This window comes from Corylus avellana, chromosome 2 (genome assembly GCF_965113065.1).
Source record: "Corylus avellana chromosome 2, dhCorAvel1.hap1.2, whole genome shotgun sequence".
Classification (NCBI taxonomy): domain Eukaryota; kingdom Viridiplantae; phylum Streptophyta; class Magnoliopsida; order Fagales; family Betulaceae; genus Corylus; species Corylus avellana.
Genome location: NC_142491.1, coordinates 47,128,806 through 47,145,815, shown reverse-complemented (window position 1 = coordinate 47,145,815; position 17,010 = coordinate 47,128,806). Strand labels below are relative to the sequence as shown.

At 37.9% G+C, this 17,010-nt stretch overlaps 2 protein-coding genes and 1 long non-coding RNA gene across 3 annotated transcripts; 1 reads left to right on the top strand and 2 right to left on the bottom strand.

Annotated features, from left to right (window-relative positions):
• Window positions 1–1,399: 1,399 nt before the first annotated feature.
• On the bottom strand, window positions 1,400–5,784 carry LOC132167789 (uncharacterized). The gene is made up of 4 exons (XM_059578814.2): window positions 5,435–5,784; window positions 4,447–4,596; window positions 3,640–3,705; window positions 1,400–2,091 (listed from the first exon to the last, which is right to left on the bottom strand). Exons 1-4 carry the CDS (start codon window positions 5,594–5,596, stop codon window positions 1,423–1,425), a joined length of 1,047 nt encoding a protein of 348 aa, XP_059434797.2. The 5' UTR covers window positions 5,597–5,784; the 3' UTR covers window positions 1,400–1,422.
• Window positions 5,785–9,841: 4,057 nt separating this feature from the next.
• Window positions 9,842–12,869, top strand: LOC132190310 (Protein kinase superfamily protein). Its single transcript, XM_059605263.2, has 5 exons — window positions 9,842–10,368; window positions 10,440–11,245; window positions 11,326–11,506; window positions 11,888–12,341; window positions 12,431–12,869. Exons 1-5 carry the CDS (start codon window positions 9,902–9,904, stop codon window positions 12,770–12,772), a joined length of 2,250 nt encoding a protein of 749 aa, XP_059461246.2. The 5' UTR covers window positions 9,842–9,901; the 3' UTR covers window positions 12,773–12,869.
• A 1,582-nt stretch (window positions 12,870–14,451) lies between these two features.
• Window positions 14,452–15,486, bottom strand: LOC132163475 (uncharacterized). The gene is made up of 2 exons (XR_009438307.2): window positions 15,042–15,486; window positions 14,452–14,972 (listed from the first exon to the last, which is right to left on the bottom strand). It is a non-coding gene; the product is annotated as an uncharacterized LOC132163475 (long non-coding RNA).
• Between the last annotated feature and the right edge of the window lie 1,524 nt (window positions 15,487–17,010).

Sequence of the window (17,010 nt, the reverse complement as noted above, 5' to 3'; positions counted from 1 at the left end):
AGCTACATTATTGTCCTTGAATGAGTTAAAGATATATATATCAAAAAGCAGGAAAAGAAATGGAATGAGAAAATATCAGAAAGTTATTGGTAAGGAAATTTCAGGCTTTTCCATCCACTAACAGTTGGTGGCGTTTAGTTGGAATCTCCTCAAAAGTTTAAATGTTTGAGAAAGGTACGTCCTTTTCATTCACAATTGGACTAATTATAGTATTTACAAACAATTATCTTTAGCAGACAAGGGTCCGGGTGGTTGTCGGTGAAAGAAATGAAACATTGACCATGTTTTTCGGGACAAAAGCCAGAAATAGAGAGTGACTTGAAATCAATTGGTCCCCCCTCATGTGCCCCTTCAAGACAATAAGAGAATCCAAACACTCATAAATGCAGTTCCATACAAGAAAAAGAATGTTTTTTTCGTTCTGCAGAGTTTTTTATCACAATTCAGAAGTTCAAATCAATCAGGTAAAACACCAAGAAATAACCTTCAAGGCTAACTCTGTTGACGCCAATGTGACCCTAAACCCTGCACACAGTAGTCAATAATGCTTATTCAAATCACCATGTTTTCTGTGCAACAATTCATGAACAATAAAAATAATTGCATGGGGGGCCGCTATCTGGGGATGTTAATAGAATATTAGCCCTTCCTGTCGTTCTATAGTCAAGACTAATTGTTTGCTTTGAGTTGAGTGTGGTTTTGGCACCCTTTGTTTGGGTTTTCGGGCTGCCTGTTCAGCTGCTCCTGCCTTGTATTTTTTTTGGGTTTCTTTTGAGTTTGATAGATTCTTATTCATGAAAAAAGAAAAGAAGATTGCAGTGTGCCAGGATTTTTCAAAAGTATAGCAACAGTTGCAATTTGCATGGATGACTATATAATGACAAAGAGACAAACGAATACTGTTAATTGCAAAAGATTGTTACTATCATAACCCTTTATAAGATGTCCATCAAAAATCAAAGTGTATCACATCTAATAGGACCATTTCAAGTGAAATATGGAGAAGTCATTTCATAGCCAAGATTTAATTTCACAGATTTAAAAGTGTATATGTTGCCACATGATGAATATATGTCATCATGCCATTTAAAATTTTTTTTAATGGCGTAGCATCATGTACACTGTTAAAAGCAATAAAATCTTAGCTATGAAATGGAGAGGATCGGTCATAGTTATTAAATGATGGCCGTTGTAGTGAATAAAGATGTGCCACGTGGGTCCAAAGCCCTGCATTTGTCGAGCGTGCACAATTCTTGCTTAGTTAAAACAGCTGCAACTACCCAATAGTTGCTAGCAGCAGTAAAATTTTGATAAAACCAGAGGAGGGTTACCAGCATTGAACAAATATAGATGATTGTATCCGGTGGGAAAAGCAATGGAAATTGAAAATTGGTTCAAGAAAAATAAAAGTACAGAACAATACTATTTCATGAGATCTAAGAAAACAAAAGCATTCCACAAACTATGCAACAACATGGATGGTAAAAGGTTTCTTGACCTTGCAAAGACAGCACCCATCACCACCCCAAGAAATACAAGCGGTAGCATCCTTTGCATATTGAAATGTGCCAAGGCAAAAACTACTGAACTCACTAAAATCGAGCACCATACCGGCATGTACTTTGTCAAGGAAGGAAGAAGGAATCCACGGAAAACAATCTCCTCCCAAATGGGCGCACAAACTGAAACTACCACTGCATAGAGGGCCATTGCCACAGGGTCTCGTGACACGATTGATTGCTCAACACTAGAGACAGTGACAGGCGTGGAGGGAAGGATGGGAAACAAATTTAGGTTGACCTGTGAAAGTCGGTTGACAACGGGAAACATGAGGCAACCCAAACCAACATGAAATTGCCACTTCCCTTCAAGGCTGAACTTGAACCAGCCGGATGGTAGGGGATGAAACCTTCTGAGGCAGCGATGCAGGATTGCTATCCCAGCAAGACCTTCAGCCACATCGGTCAAGAGGCTATACAAGGCTTGCCCTCTGTATGTCAAGGATTCCTTTCTAAACCCTGATGTGTGGGCTAAGAATGGAACTATCCAAGATCCTACAAACCAGAATGAGGCAATCCAGAGAAGCATAACCTGCAGCACAAAAAAGTCTTACTCTCTCCTGTTCTGATTATTGCTTTCCATTCATATGCACCGCTCCTAACAGAAAAGTGATTGTTCATTTACTTTCTTGTGCAATTTTAAGTTTCAAAGTCAACAAGACAACATTATTTGAATGTCAAAACCTTTATTCATCAGTAACAGATGTGATTAATGAGATGTAATCCAAACCCATTTTTATTTTTATTTTTATAAGTAGATGTAATCCAAACCTTGATAAAAAATAAATAAATAAAACCTTCAACAACGTTTCAAAGCTTTTCAAAATATAGCCGTCCAACAATACTCTATATTGCTTTATAAAATATGCTGGGTATAAGAGTAACATTAAAAATTACTCATTTACCCAAAAGGTACATGTAATCCAATCAAGAACATCACTACTATCTTGCTATGTTCATCACATAATTTGATTTCTAAGTGAACCCAACTTATCAGCTGGCTGTAACAACCACCATCTTGATTCAAAGTAGCTAGTTCATTTGGCATCCCCATCAGTTACAACTACGCACATTTGGTTGCAATCTATCTGGTCCTTGAAAATTAGTATCCTTACTACAAAATATGTTCTTATATCATGAATACACAATTAACCTTATAAATTACGATTCATTGTACCAAATTCTCTTCATATGTTTACTCCCCATGCCCCAGAGAAGTCAAATGCCTAGTCTGCCCCTGACTCCATCTTTAACTCAGCCAACATAATCTTTTCCACCACAGAGCCAACACCACACTGCACACATTTTTTCATGTCTCCCACCAAGGACTATCAAAATCCATCACATTTTCCAGCCACCATGTTCAAACAAATACAACTATGACAATACACACCTTCGCAGCACACCACTGTTCAGTGTTTACCTCCTCTTCCATAATGAAATCATCACCATACTAGGCATAGACATCACATCATGTTTGTCCCACTGAACAGTTTGATTACATCCAAAATCTTCCATGCATGTAATTAAGTTCTGCACACTCCTTAAATATATAGATTATACTCCTTGTTTACTCTGTTTAGTTTCAAAAATTATTTTAAAAAAGTTCTGTAAGGGCCCACAAATTGTGGTAGCAAAATCGATTGTGTCTAAGTATTTGTCATCTGCAACTCTTCTACAGCGATATCTTCAGCATTTGTTAGGATATCTCTCATCTTAACATAACTAGAGGTGACTATAAAGTGGACTCTAGAACCCCCGATAACACTAAAGGACCGGAACTGTCACGTAGACAACTCCTAGTATATGCCTACGTGTAAAGAGTGCCTCTCTGACAAGAAATTCAGCCCAGTAGGCAGAGATAGTATTACTCTAACCAAAAGGGAATGGCAACAGGCATGGTGGAGAAATGAAAGCAGCACAGATTATATAGTCATTTCAGAAACTAGGAATTCTGAGCATGAGTTGTTAAGTGGATTGGCTTCGATAATTGCAATTTATGGTAACTAGTAGCCAGAAAACACAAAACTAAAGGATGACAGTTATATAATATCCAAGTTACATGAAGAAAATGCTTCACCTGCACTATGGTCTTTGCTGTCCATGGTACCGTCCAAGGTTCCACACCAAAAAGTGTATTTGTAACCTAAAATATTAACAAACAAAACATTCACCACTCCCAAGAATGTGAAAAACATTTAGGTATCATTCGTTACAGACAATAAACAACACTATGAAAGTGGAGAACAACTTGCACAATGTCTCTGAATTGAAGCTAACAAACACTTTATGCTAATGTGCTATGGCCTATATGTCCATAATAATAATGCACTGACCAATAATTTGGTTAGAGTATTTTAATGGAATGGGGTTAAGAAGTCATAGCTACAAGGTGTATGGGTAAGTAGGCACCAGGTATTACTAGATAGAAGGAATTTGAAAATGATTTGCATCTAGTCTTTAATGAATTCAAGGTTTAATTAGGAAGAAATGATATACAAATGAAATTGATTAAATCACAATGACATGAGAAATGAAAAATGATGCTCACCACAATCGTTCCTATGGCATGGAAAATATAAAAAAGAGATCAGAAATCCTTTTCAGTCTGCAACAAAGTAATGCATCCACACCGACCAAACTGATGCATGGAGATCAGAATAGTTATTTTACAGAGAGAGAGAGAGAGAGAGAGAGAAAGCATTCAGAATCACTCTTCCCTTAAGGGCTACAACTTCAATTCATCAGTCATGATTCCCACAAAACTGAAAAATGTCAAACAAATAATCTTCATACAGACACCGAATATCATAGCTCAAATGGTGACAAAGAAACCTCATCCAGATACTTAAGATCATCATATAAATGGTGAAAAGGGAAATCTTACCTTTCTGAGTCTGCAAAGCCAATCTTTCTGTGCATCTATTCGATTGAGTTCAGGCTTCACTAATTCTTCTGAAAATTTCTCTTCTAGAAGCTCAGACTCGGGTATTCCAGATGAAGACTCTTCATGCCAAAGGCACGAAAATCTCCATTTCTACAAAACAATTGCAGTTATTCTTAGGAAATCAACACACGGTTTACTTGCTTAGAAAACTTGGGGGTCCTGTCTGGATGAAGAATTTAAGAAACTCTTAAAATCTTCAAAATCACGGGATTTAAATTAATGGGATTGAGAATCCCATCAATTTAAACTTCTATTGTTTGGATGGTATATTTTAAAACAAAAAAATTACATATTATAACAGTTACAACGATAACGGTAACAGCGGTGGTATCCTGCATGGTCTTTCGAAACAAAGCCATTTAATTTCAAACCCATGGGTGCCTGATATGAGCTTAAGCAAAGTAGGAATCATAACTGAGTCCATGGATCGAGTGACCATATGAAGAGCAATAAAAGGTCAGTTCCAAATAATGAGCAAAAGTGGCCAGTTCTGTTGTGAACACTATTGTTCATATATTACACAAAGGTGGTCACTTTCGCAATTAGCTAGTTCACCATGTAAATGGAAGCTTTCAGGTTTCTCAAAGTTTGTTGTTTGTACATGTATTCATCACTTAGCTTCAATCAATTTCATAGTTCACCCATCCAGAAAGATTACATAACCAAATATTCTTCCTTTCCCTCTCGTTTACTCAGCAACCAAAAACAGAATAGCTATAATTTGATCCTCAAATCTAAACCCAAATTTCCAATCTTATCATTTTTATTATTCACTCCGAAATGTCTCAACCCAAGCAGATTAAATTCCAAAAAAACCACAAAACCATTAAAAAAAAAGCTCCAACTTCTATGTCATTTCATTTCATTTCCTCACTTTTCGTCGTAACCAAACAGCCCATTCTAAGAGAGAGGGAGAGAGGGAGCTTACAGTTGTTGGAGAGGAAGAGAGGGGGCGAATGACGAGTAGGCTTCGATGGAGAGAGAATTTGGCGGGTATGGGAGGCTTCAAAACCCTCCCCCTAACCCTGCAATTGAGAGGAGGAGGAGATGGGTGGAGGGAGAGAGTGTGGCAACAAGGGCTGGTTGACATCGTGGTGGCACCGGATTGGTCGGAATCCGGGGGTCCAGAGGGCTCAGATTATGCATCAGATAGAGAATTAAAACTCCAAACCCTATTTCGCTATTGGCATTAGATTAGCGGAAGAAGAACAAGACCCAGATTAAGTTGTCCGGTTCAGAGTTTGTGGGCGTTGAATGTTCAAACGAGAGCGGAGAGGGCTGCGCTCCGAAAAAAAAAAAAAAAAAAAAACTCTGCGACGTCGTTTCTTTTGGGGATAGCTGGCAGCCTTCGAAGAATGGGGTTTATTATTATTTTTTTTTTTTTAAGGAAAAATCATTATAATCTCATTAATAAAAATGATCACGAGCATATAGTTCTTAGGGCCCGTTTGGGAGTGCGATTTCAATAAGTGCGATTTTAAAAATTGCCTTTTTAAAAATTGTGTTTTTAAAATCGTTACTTTTTAAAATCGCACAGGCGTTTGGTAAAACATGCTAAAAAGTACTTTTTTTATTAATTGAGTGTTTGGAACCATTGTATACTGTTACTTTCTCTACATCTGATCTGTTTCACATTTCATTTCAAACCATATATTCCTGTTGCTTTTTTTTTTTTTTTTTTTTCGTGGGATATGTGTTGTATGTGAATTTTTACAGAATTATTTGCTCCATCTCTGTTTGTTTGGTGGGAAAAATAGAGAAGAGAATGCAGCGCATATATAAAAAGGCACAGTAATCATACAAACCACATAAACTATGGAAAGTTTTACAAAAGCAAATGAGTTTTATGGAGAGAAAGAAAATATTAAGGTGAGATTATTACCTGCTAGAGGGGCGGAGAGATGGACAACAGCGACGCACACTGCTATAGGGCGGAGAAAGGATGAACGAGACAAAGAGGAAGAAAAAAAAAAAAAAAAAGAGAAAAGAAGGGTTTTAATATATTTTATGTGGGTATTATTGGTATTTTTTTCATTCCCGCTCAAAAAAAGGTAACTATTGCGCCAAATATCTTTTTAATAGAAATCGTGATTTTGTTTTAAATTCGCATTTTTTCAAATAAGCACCATCTAATCAGCTTATAGAAATCAGAGATTTTTTTGCGATTTTAAAATTTGCGTTTTTAAAATCGCAATCCCAAACACCCTAAAATTGCGATTTGGTTTAAAATCGCAAATCATTTTTTTAAAAACGCACTCCCAAACGCACCCTTACATCACAAGAGCATAAAGCTCAGAAAATACAAATTATAGCCGAAGCTACAAGGTTAATTACAACATCATAGACACATATATAACATTTTATCATTTAAGACCTATCTATGATTTCAATTTTTGCTAACCTATGACTAATCTTCAAATGAAATAACAGATCTGCTCCAAGCAGACACAATCCAATGCATAGCGCTTATTCCTCGGCTCTGGGCGCATAAAACTTATGTGCCAACACTCATCATTCTCGATCCGAAAGTCAAGATACAGTTCTCGTCCACAACCAAGGGTCTGGAATAACAACAAATACCCCACAGATCAACAAGAGAACAAGGCCTTATTATAAGCAAATAAAACAAGAACAAAAACTACAGGGGAAACCAAAATAGAATACAGGAAAGATCAAGATAAACAGAAATAAAAAACAAAACCAGCTCGAGAGAATCAAGATCAAGCTTGAGGCAAACCGGATCTGAACCCCACAAAGAGACCAAAGCATGGGGAAAGGTGGCGCCTCGAAGGAGGGCTCAATAGCTGTTGGGACTGGAAGCAAGGCGTTGTGAAAACCTCTAAAGAGGCAGAGAACGGGAAACAAAACCCGCACAGGCAGGGAGGAGGAGGGGGGGAGGAGGGAGGAGAGGTCCTGTGCAGCGCTCCCTAAGGAGCTAGGGTATTTTCTCGCCTTGCTCTGGTATAAATTAAGAAGCTTTAAATGGTAAGAATGGGGTCTATTAAACTGCAGGAAAGAAAAAAAAAAAAAATGGAAGGATTACGCGTTAATAGCTTATATTAACATTGGATATATTATCGTTATCACTTTTTTTCTTTTAAAAACAGTGTTTATTAATAAACTCCCGAAAAAAAAGATAACACGTATATTAGATTCCTAAATATGTATCATCATGTTATTTAAAATTTTTAATGGCATAATGTACACCACTAAATACAATAAACAAAATTTAAATCATAAAATCTTGAAATAGAGAGCATTTTCGATCAATTGAAAATGATGGACTAGTGGGACAATGATTTTCTACTCCGGTGACGTCAATAGAAAGAAATTGTAGAGGCCCTTGATCTAAATGTCAAGTTAGGCTTAATGTGCCTTAAATATGTGGTCCTTCAGAATCGTTGCAATAGTGCCTAAATTTCAACAGGTGATCTACTTTGCTGGTCCATTTACACATGACCATCTACTAATTACTTTGCAAAATTAATTCATAAATTAATGTTGAAAATAATTGCATATGAACTCAGCTTTCTATGTCATTTTCAATTTTGATGATGCCGTTTCTGCTTGTTAATGCCAAATTAAGTGAAGGCTCTGAACCATTTCGTACAAGTCCATATTCCCAGACTCCCAGTACACCGACCGAAGTGTGAATGTTTGGACAATTGGACATTTTTCATGCAAATAATTAGAAGAACGTTTCCATATATGGCCCTTGGCCTTTCGGCTGAATGGCTGATAACAGATGCATGGTCCATATTTAGACCACAGAGCAATAAACACGTGCAACAGTATCCAAATGCCAATCACATATCTCTAGCCGACCAATATTTGATGCAACCTTTTTCAACATTTAGCTCACCAACTATAGTACACGTGTTAAGACGATTCATATTAATTTCTTCCCCGCACCAAACTCTAGGCTCCTTTTAATTCATCTTCCTTTTCCCATACCATTGACAATATAGTTATTGATATCCACTGGTCATTTGAGCTTACTAGCCATGGCTACTGCTACTTCTTGTTGGATTCTGTTCTACTTGGTTGTAGCCAGTTTTGGCGAGTACTGCATGGCTAGCCAGATTGGTTTGGGTTCAAAACTGCTGGCTCGTGAGGACCGAGCATGGATGTCGGATAATGGCACGTTTGCTTTTGGGTTCACTCCAGAGGATGGACGTGATGATCAGTTTCAAATTGCTGTTTGGTTTGCAGAGCTTCCCGGAGATCGAATAACAGTTTGGACAGCCAGGTAATTAGTTACTTCTGCATGCATGCTCTTGGTTTATTATTTTTTTTATCACTGTCCTTAAACCACTTCTCACTTATTATACAGATTTATATCGTACGACATTATTAGAAGAATAGATATATATATCATAAGTAAACAGCACATGATCAAAACTATAGCCTATTCAAATATGGTTCTGTTTTTTTACTTTGCTGTATTATTGAATAGTGCATGAGAAAGTCCCATATATAGAAAGAAAACAAAATTAAGAATTAATATGTGAAAGTCTTACAAGTCGCCTTGTTGCCGTTGCAGTAGCAAGTAGACTCTCGTGTTCTGCATCTACAACTATCTTTCAGGGCGACCTTTTTCTTGGATTTCTATTCAAGAAACATTGGTTCGAGTCATTTTATGACCCATTTTCAATTATTTGTTTCTCTCTTTTTTTTTCTTTTTTTTTTTTTTATCCTAGCACTTTATTTCGCAATTGGGCCTTCTTGTTTTAGAGTTCACTTCGTCTTGTTTATTTCCATGTAACACTTTCCCAGTACAGCAGTATTGAATTTAAAAGAAAAAAAAAAAAAAAGTCTTACAAATATAGGAGATATACTGTATTGGTTTTTGACTTGCAAAACATCAAGAGTGCCGTTAAAAAGTACTATAATTTTTATTACAAATTTCCTATAAAGTAACTTGGTAATTCACTTGGCACTTACAACATCGGCAACAAAACAATTAAATTTATCTATTAAATTTTTTGTGCCATGTAACAATCATGCAAACTGTTTTATGAATTTTCTAAAATGAAAAATTGTTATATAATTTATAGAGAAATTAAGAAAGTGTATTAAAAGTTGTAGTACAGTAACTATTTTCCAAAAATCAAAATCCTCCATATCACCCAATTAACTTCGTTGTGTTCCACAATTCTTGAAAAAGTTTTAAGTAGATATGGTTACTTAAGAGAAAAACCAGAGACCATTTCTCCATCTCTAGTCTTTACTTAGGCTTTTGCAGGAAAATGAACCCATGATCACTTTATAAGCCAACAAATTTCATTTTCTCTAAATCCAATATAGAGACTCTCGGCCGGTCACCAACAACGCAATCTTGGAGCTCGACACCACTGGAAACCTTGTCCTCATCGACGGCGACACCACCGTCTGGATGTCCAACACCTCCGGCGCCAGCGTCCAATACGCGGTCATGTCAGAGACCGGCAACTTCATCCTCTACGACATAGAAAAGTACACTGCGTGGCAGAGCTTTTCACACCCATCTGACACTCTCCTCCCAAACCAACCCCTAACAGTCTCACTAGAGCTGACGACATCTAAGTCAGCTTCACACGGTGGCTATTACTCCCTCAAAATGCTTCAACAACCCACTTCACTGAGCCTTGCATTGACCTACAATTTGCCTGAAAGTTATGTAAACTTGCCGGAATCTTACGCCAACTATTCCTACTGGCAAGGACCCGACATCTCAAATGTGACCGGAGACGTTGTTGCAGTCTTAGATGAAGCAGGCAGCTTTGGAATTGTTTATGGGGAATCATTGGATGGTGCTGTCTATGTGTACAAGAATGATGGTGATGAAAAGGGATTGTCAGCAGCATCGAACCGATCAACCAGGTTGTTAAATTACGGCTTATCTCAAAAATTTGTTAGTAAAAAAGTTATTTAATTTACATTATATCTCACAGGTTGGCCGTTCTTCGAAGATTGACACTTGAGACGAATGGGAACATACGTTTGTATAGATGGGATGATGATATAAATGGCTCACGCCAATGGGTGCCAGAATGGGCTGCAGTTTCCAACCCTTGTGACATTGCAGGAATTTGCGGTAATGGGATATGTAATTTGGATAGGAGCAAGACTAATGCTTCTTGTACATGTTTACCGGGGACGTTTAAGGTAGAAGGCGGTAGTCAGTGCTCGGAGAATTCGTCGTTGATCGGAAAATGTGATTCGCGGAATGAAAATTCGACGTCGACCCTGTTTCGGATGTCAATGGCGCAGCAAACCAATTATTATTATTCGGATTTTTCGGTGATAGCAAATTATAGCGATGTTGCAACGGTGTCGAAGTGTGGGGATGCTTGTTTATCAGATTGCGAGTGTGTTGCTTCTGTCTATGGGCTCGATGCTGAGAAGCCTTACTGTTGGGTGTTGAAGAGCTTGGATTTTGGTGGGTTTGAGGACGCTGGCTCAACCCTTTTCGTGAAGGTTAGGTCTAATGGTTCGAACACGCCAGAAAGCAATTCTGGGGGTTCTTCGGAAGGGTCCGGGAGTAGTACGCGAGAGAAGGTTTTGGTTATTCCTATCGTGCTTAGCATGACATTTCTCATTGGGCTACTTTGTTTGTTATTGTACTACAATGTTCATAGAAAAAGAGCTTTAAAGAGAGCCATGGAGAGTTCCCTGATCTTGGAAGGTGCTCCGTTGAATTTCGGCTACCGTGATTTACAAATCCGGACGTGGAATTTTTCCCAGTTGCTTGGAACAGGTATGCGTGTAGTGGTAGAATTCAATGCTAACTTCCCAGGAACAGAGGATATTGTACACTAACGTAAGCTTCTTTTACAGGGGGATTTGGGAGTGTATATAAAGGAAGCCTAGCAGATGGGACTTTGATCGCAGTGAAGAAACTAGAAAGGGTGTTGCCTCATGGAGAGAAGGAATTTATAACCGAAGTGAACACTATAGGCTCCATGCATCACATGAACTTGGTTCGACTCTGTGGATACTGCTCTGAGGGGCCACAACGGTGAGTAATGTTCCGTGGCAATCATTTTCGCTACCTTTTTTTTAATGACGTGAAACCTTTAAGACAGGGCCACTCTTTACTTGTCTCTGTCAGGTAAATCCCAAAACATGAACTGGAACTCGAACCGGCAATCTTGTGAAATTAACCAAACGAGTAATCTCATGAAATTAACCAAACGAGTGACGATTCGAGCCGAAACTTATAGCATCTAAAAATGTCCACAGGCTATTACATACCATTTTTTCGTGCTTTCTAATCGGTCATGGTTTAGAGCTGTAGTGGACATTTTGAGATACGACATCCTTGGATCACGTCTGAAATGATTTGAAGTTTCACTTTTTGTGATTATTTTGGCTTATCGTACACATTGGGGTTTTGCAGGCTTCTAGTTTATGAGTTCATGAAAAACGGGTCCTTGGACAAATGGATCTTTCCTTCGTATAATAGCCGAGACAGGCTACTAGATTGGTCAACTCGCTTCCATATAGCTGTTGCTACTGCACAAGGGATTGCATATTTCCATGAGCAGTGCAGAAATCGAATAATCCACTGCGACATCAAGCCAGAAAATATTTTGCTAGACGAGAATTTCTGTCCTAAAGTGTCTGATTTTGGACTCGCTAAGTTGATGGGAAGAGAGCACTCGCAGGTTGTCACCATGGTCAGAGGAACAAGAGGCTATTTGGCTCCAGAGTGGGTTAGCAACCGCCCCATCACTGTAAAGGCTGATGTTTACAGCTATGGAATGCTGCTTCTAGAGATAGTTGGGGGGAGGAGAAATCTTGACATGTCTTTTGATGCTGAGGACTTCTTCTATCCCGGATGGGCTTTTACGGTACCCTTTATTAACCTCTTGCTTAGCTTAGATTAATGCAGTACTTTTGGATTTCTCAGATTATAATTAAATGTGGTTCTATTTTATAGGAGATAACAAATGGGACACCAATAAAAGTTGCAGATAGGAGACTAGAAGGTGCAGTAGAAGAAGAGGAGCTCATAAGAGCACTAAAAGTTGCATTATGGTGCATTCAGGATGAGGTCTTCATGAGACCTTCAATGGGAGAAGTGGTAAAGATGTTGGAAGGATCAATTGACATCAACATGCCGCCAATGCCACAGACGGTTCTGGAGCTGGTTGAGGAAGGTCTGGATCATGTATACAGAGCAATGAAAAGAGAGTTCAATCACTACAGCTCCTTCACAGTCAATACCAATCCTTCGACGTCTCATGCTACATGTAGTTATTCCACAATGTCACCTAGATAGTGAATGTAAAGCAAAGCTTCTTTCTTCTTTTTTCGGAATCATGAAATCATGGTATACTGCTGATTGGCAAATAGTTTCCCCAAAGTTGGCCAATGTATTGTTGTCTGGAAATAGATTTCATCAGACATTTGTAAACCTTTTAATTTCTTTCCTTTTATCAATACTAGATCATATATAAATATATAATTATATAAACAAGTAGGCGGTGGATTAAAGAGAACATCATGAGGAAACAAAAGTCTTGTGATGATCAAGATCATAAAGGCGATATCCCTTTTGACTATAAAGATAACTCGGAAAGATAAATCGTGTAACACGATGATCAAATTTTGATAAATTAATTTAATACGATAATAACATCTATGATGAAGGAATAGGTATAGCTCCCAGCCCCTCCTCCAACAGGTATACTACAAAAAGAAAGAAAGAAAGAAATATTGGAATCAATCTAAACTTGGGTATTGCCCCCTTCATGGAAAATATCCTAAAGTTGGGAAAACTAATTTTTTTTTTTTTTAAATGGTAGAGACACAAGTTAGAAACACAACTTTGGTCCAACTTTTCTTTTATGTGGTCATTAAAAAAAAAAAAAAAAATTTAAATGACCATTTTTCTGAAAAAAAAAAATATCAAATAAAAAATTGACCATATATAATGTTATTACTTCATAAATTTTTTTATTTTTCATTTTGTTTTATAAGAAAATGACCACATAAGAGAAAAGTTAGGCCAAAGTTATATTTCTACGTTATGTCTTTATCATTCCTCAATTTTAAAGGACAATGAATCCTTTTAAGAGAAACACCAATTAATATTGAAACCTAATGTCTAAAGAAGACAATTCAATTTAAACTTGATAATCTTCTCTAGTCTAACATGAGAATTAATAAACCGGCAATTTTGACTAAAATTGAGATGAAAAACGGCTAGATATTGAAATAGTAGGAAACAATCTTTCATTGTAAGCTTCAATCTAAAATAGGATTTTTCCGTCCTGCGGCTGAGATCATGCCTCTTTGTGTTGATGCTCTAAATGAGAACGGTGTATTTTGTGTGTGGAGGAGTCCGGTATTCTTTATCCTAAAATTCACAATGGTGATAATAAGAATGGAATACAATAGGGCCATTGTGAATTTTAATAATTAAAGAATTTTTAATTATTAATCAAAACAAGTTGCAGATGTGAACCCTTGTGGTTGAAATTGAGACAGTGACCGTGGAAGCATGTAGAAGGCATATCCTACCTTTCAAACATACAGATCTCCTACCTCTTCCTACCCACCCAATTACCTATCTACATTAATGCATACAATATATATAAATATAATTTAGCCTCCCTTATCTGTCCGGCCGTTCTTAAATCTACTTTTGCAGGCTTATTCATGAATGCCTACATTTTATACAAATTAAGCTTTAAAAATAAATTGAACTTGAGTCATAAATAGCATGCATTGAGTTGGTTCTTGCTGAATGTTTACTGAAAAAGACACTCCCGTTTGGTTTGCATGTTAATTTGTTTCTGCTTGGTAGTTGGCTCTGATCCTGAATATACTTAATTTTAAAAAAAAATAAAAAATAAAAATAAAAGGATGGAGACAGGAAGAAAAAACAAAAAAAATTGGGCTCCCCGACAGCTGCATTAAACCTACCGCTCATTACTGGACGGCCTTGACAGCAACTTCAATAAATGGTTTGAGATTGATATGAATATACAGGTTTTGAAAAAATATACACAAATAATAGGCAAGGGGTCCCATTGAATAGCTAGATATGAGAAAATTCTATAAGTTTATTTGTCAAGATTAGATTTGTGTTTAGTATGAAACTACGCGTCTTAGAAAAATAAGGAGAATTGCTAAACTTACAAAGGCTTTTACAAACAAAGCCTTACAAACTGACGTGGCAAGGAAAAAGACAAACAAAAAAATTGGGACCAACTGCCCGTGAGAGACCAGACTTGGTCGCGGGCAGACCCACGCTTGAGTCTGCCCGCAACCTGCCGTGCATCGTGGGTCTAGGCCAGACCCACGCCGAGACCTGCAGTGGGTCTAGCCGAGACCCAGCAAGGTCAGGCCGGCAGGTCGTTGCCAGACCCAGACCCACGCTGGGTCACGGATTTCTTCTTCTCAGACCAATTTCTTAAATCAAAATTATACATACCAATTAACCAACCAGTGATCCTCCATTTCAAGCTCAAGCCCTGCAAAAAATAAAAAAATGCATAGCAGCGTCCACCTCAATTACAAACCAATTTCAGACATTCTCTTACACAATCCCAAAGCCCCATTCTAGAGATTCCTCCAACAAACCGTCTTCTTCGTCCGCCGGCCGCAACTCAAAAAATCCCGACGACCAATGGAACGACTCATGGGAGATGGCTTGGCTGCCAGAGGACCTCTCGCCGAAGCACCGGGCTCCCTGTGAGACCGACGTGAATTTCTCGTCCTCGGACCAAGGCGTTTGTGGAGGACATGAATGAGAATTGGAATTAGAGGAGAGGGTCCAAGGCCAAACAGCAAGATAAGCAACAGAGGTTGAAGAAGCAGAGGATTCACGCCGGGTTGTGGGTGAAGGAGATTGAGAAGCAGGAGGAGGCCAAGTTGGGGGATTCCATCACGGGCAGCTGATTCCAATTTTTTTTTTTGTCTTTTTCCTTGCCATGTCAGTTTGTAAGGCTTTGTTTGTAACAGCCTTTGTAATTGTAGCAATTCTAAAAAAGAAGACAGTCTGCTTAGAAAAAAAACAAACTCAATGTCCCAACTCCCAAGGGCCATATTCGTCCTGACCTTTTCATGAATTATCACGGAAATCGAGGTAAGTAAGAGTAAAAAAAAAGGATCAATTACCCTCGTTTTGGGCTACAGCGTGGTGGGTATACCCATTACCCACCACGCGGTAGCCCAAAACGAGGGTAATAAAAAATTAATTTTTTTAAAGTAATAATATAATATTTATTAAATATTAAAAAAAATCAATAATTAAAAAAGTAAAAGTATTAAAAAAGTAAAAAATAAATAAAAAATAAAAATGAAAGGGCTTGGCCAAGAATGGGGTGACCTGGCCAGTCTCATGGTGGACGAATCACCTTATGGTTAAGGAGATGGTTCGGCCACTCTAAAAGGCCAAAAAAAAATAATAATAATAATAAATAAAAATGTTTGAATTTTGGCCTTTTGGGGGTGGCCAGACCACCCCAATGGCCTGGGAGTGGTCTCGACCACCCCTATACCGGCAAAACCACTCCTATATTGGCCTTGGGGGTGGCCGAAAACACCTTCAGGCCCTTAGAGGTGGTCTTGCCACCCTTAGGGTTGGAGCTACCCCATGGCTGAACCACCCCCAAAGGCCTGGGGGTGGTATAAGGGTGGCTGAACTACCCCTGCCGAAACCACCTACAAGCCCTTGGGGGTGGTCCAGCCCCAAAACCCAAACCTTTTTTTTTTTTTTTTTTTGACCTTTTCGAGCGTGGTTGTGGCCCTTGGCCATGAGGTGGTTCATCCACCACCAGACAGGCCATGCCACCCTTTCATTTTTTTTTTATTCTTTCTCTTCTATTTTTTTTTTTAATACTTTTAGTTTTTTAATTTTTTTATTCTTTTTCTTTAAAAAATTATTTTTTTTATTGTCCAAAACGACCCCAAACCGCTACTGCACCTGGGCGGAATCTGAAAATAATAATAATAATAATAATGAGACTATTGGTATTGTGGCCACAACATTAAATACTTCTAAGTTCAAAGTTCAAAGTTCAAATATTGAAATGCGTGGGATCCGTGTTATCCTGAAAGTCTTGTGAAGACTTGATTCTTTTAAAAAATAGAAATAAAAGTTTATAGGCTACTTGTGATAAATTAAATCTTATTAAAATATGGAGAGAAGTAGTTCAATCATCTATCACAGTTTTATAAAACGAAATTTATTAGTTTAAGTTTTTCTTTATGTGAACATCACAAAGAACAAAAATAATATTAAAATCTTTTGTTAACTTTTATATATATATCTTTTGTTAACTTATATATATATATATATATATATATATATATATTATCACGTCATCAATAATAAAATGACATTATCATCTTCATTGTCTATGTAAATTACCACAAAGCCACCTTTCATCTGAACTTTACCAACCCCATCTGAACTATACCAACCCAACCAATCCATGAAGAGCGAAAGCCCAGTGTACAGCACCCACGGCGGCGCCGAGACCGACGTCGGCGACGAGGAGTCTGGGC

Bases quoted from the DNA above. Each gene is read 5' to 3' on its own strand.
- LOC132167789 (XM_059578814.2), bottom strand. From the start codon at position 5,596: ATGTCAACCAGCCCTTGTTGCCACACTCTCTCCCTCCACCCATCTCCT. The intron at 3,706-4,446 runs GTAAGATTTCCC...TTAATATTTTAG, and splicing joins GGCTTTGCAGACTCAGAAAG to GTTACAAATACACTTTTTGG. The intron at 2,092-3,639 runs GTGAAGCATTTT...TTTGTGCTGCAG, and splicing joins CAGCAAAGACCATAGTGCAG to GTTATGCTTCTCTGGATTGC.
- LOC132190310 (XM_059605263.2), top strand. From the start codon at position 9,902: ATGTCCAACACCTCCGGCGCCAGCGTCCAATACGCGGTCATGTCAGAG. The intron at 11,246-11,325 runs GTATGCGTGTAG...CTTCTTTTACAG, and splicing joins TTCCCAGTTGCTTGGAACAG to GGGGATTTGGGAGTGTATAT. The intron at 12,342-12,430 runs GTACCCTTTATT...TCTATTTTATAG, and splicing joins ATCCCGGATGGGCTTTTACG to GAGATAACAAATGGGACACC.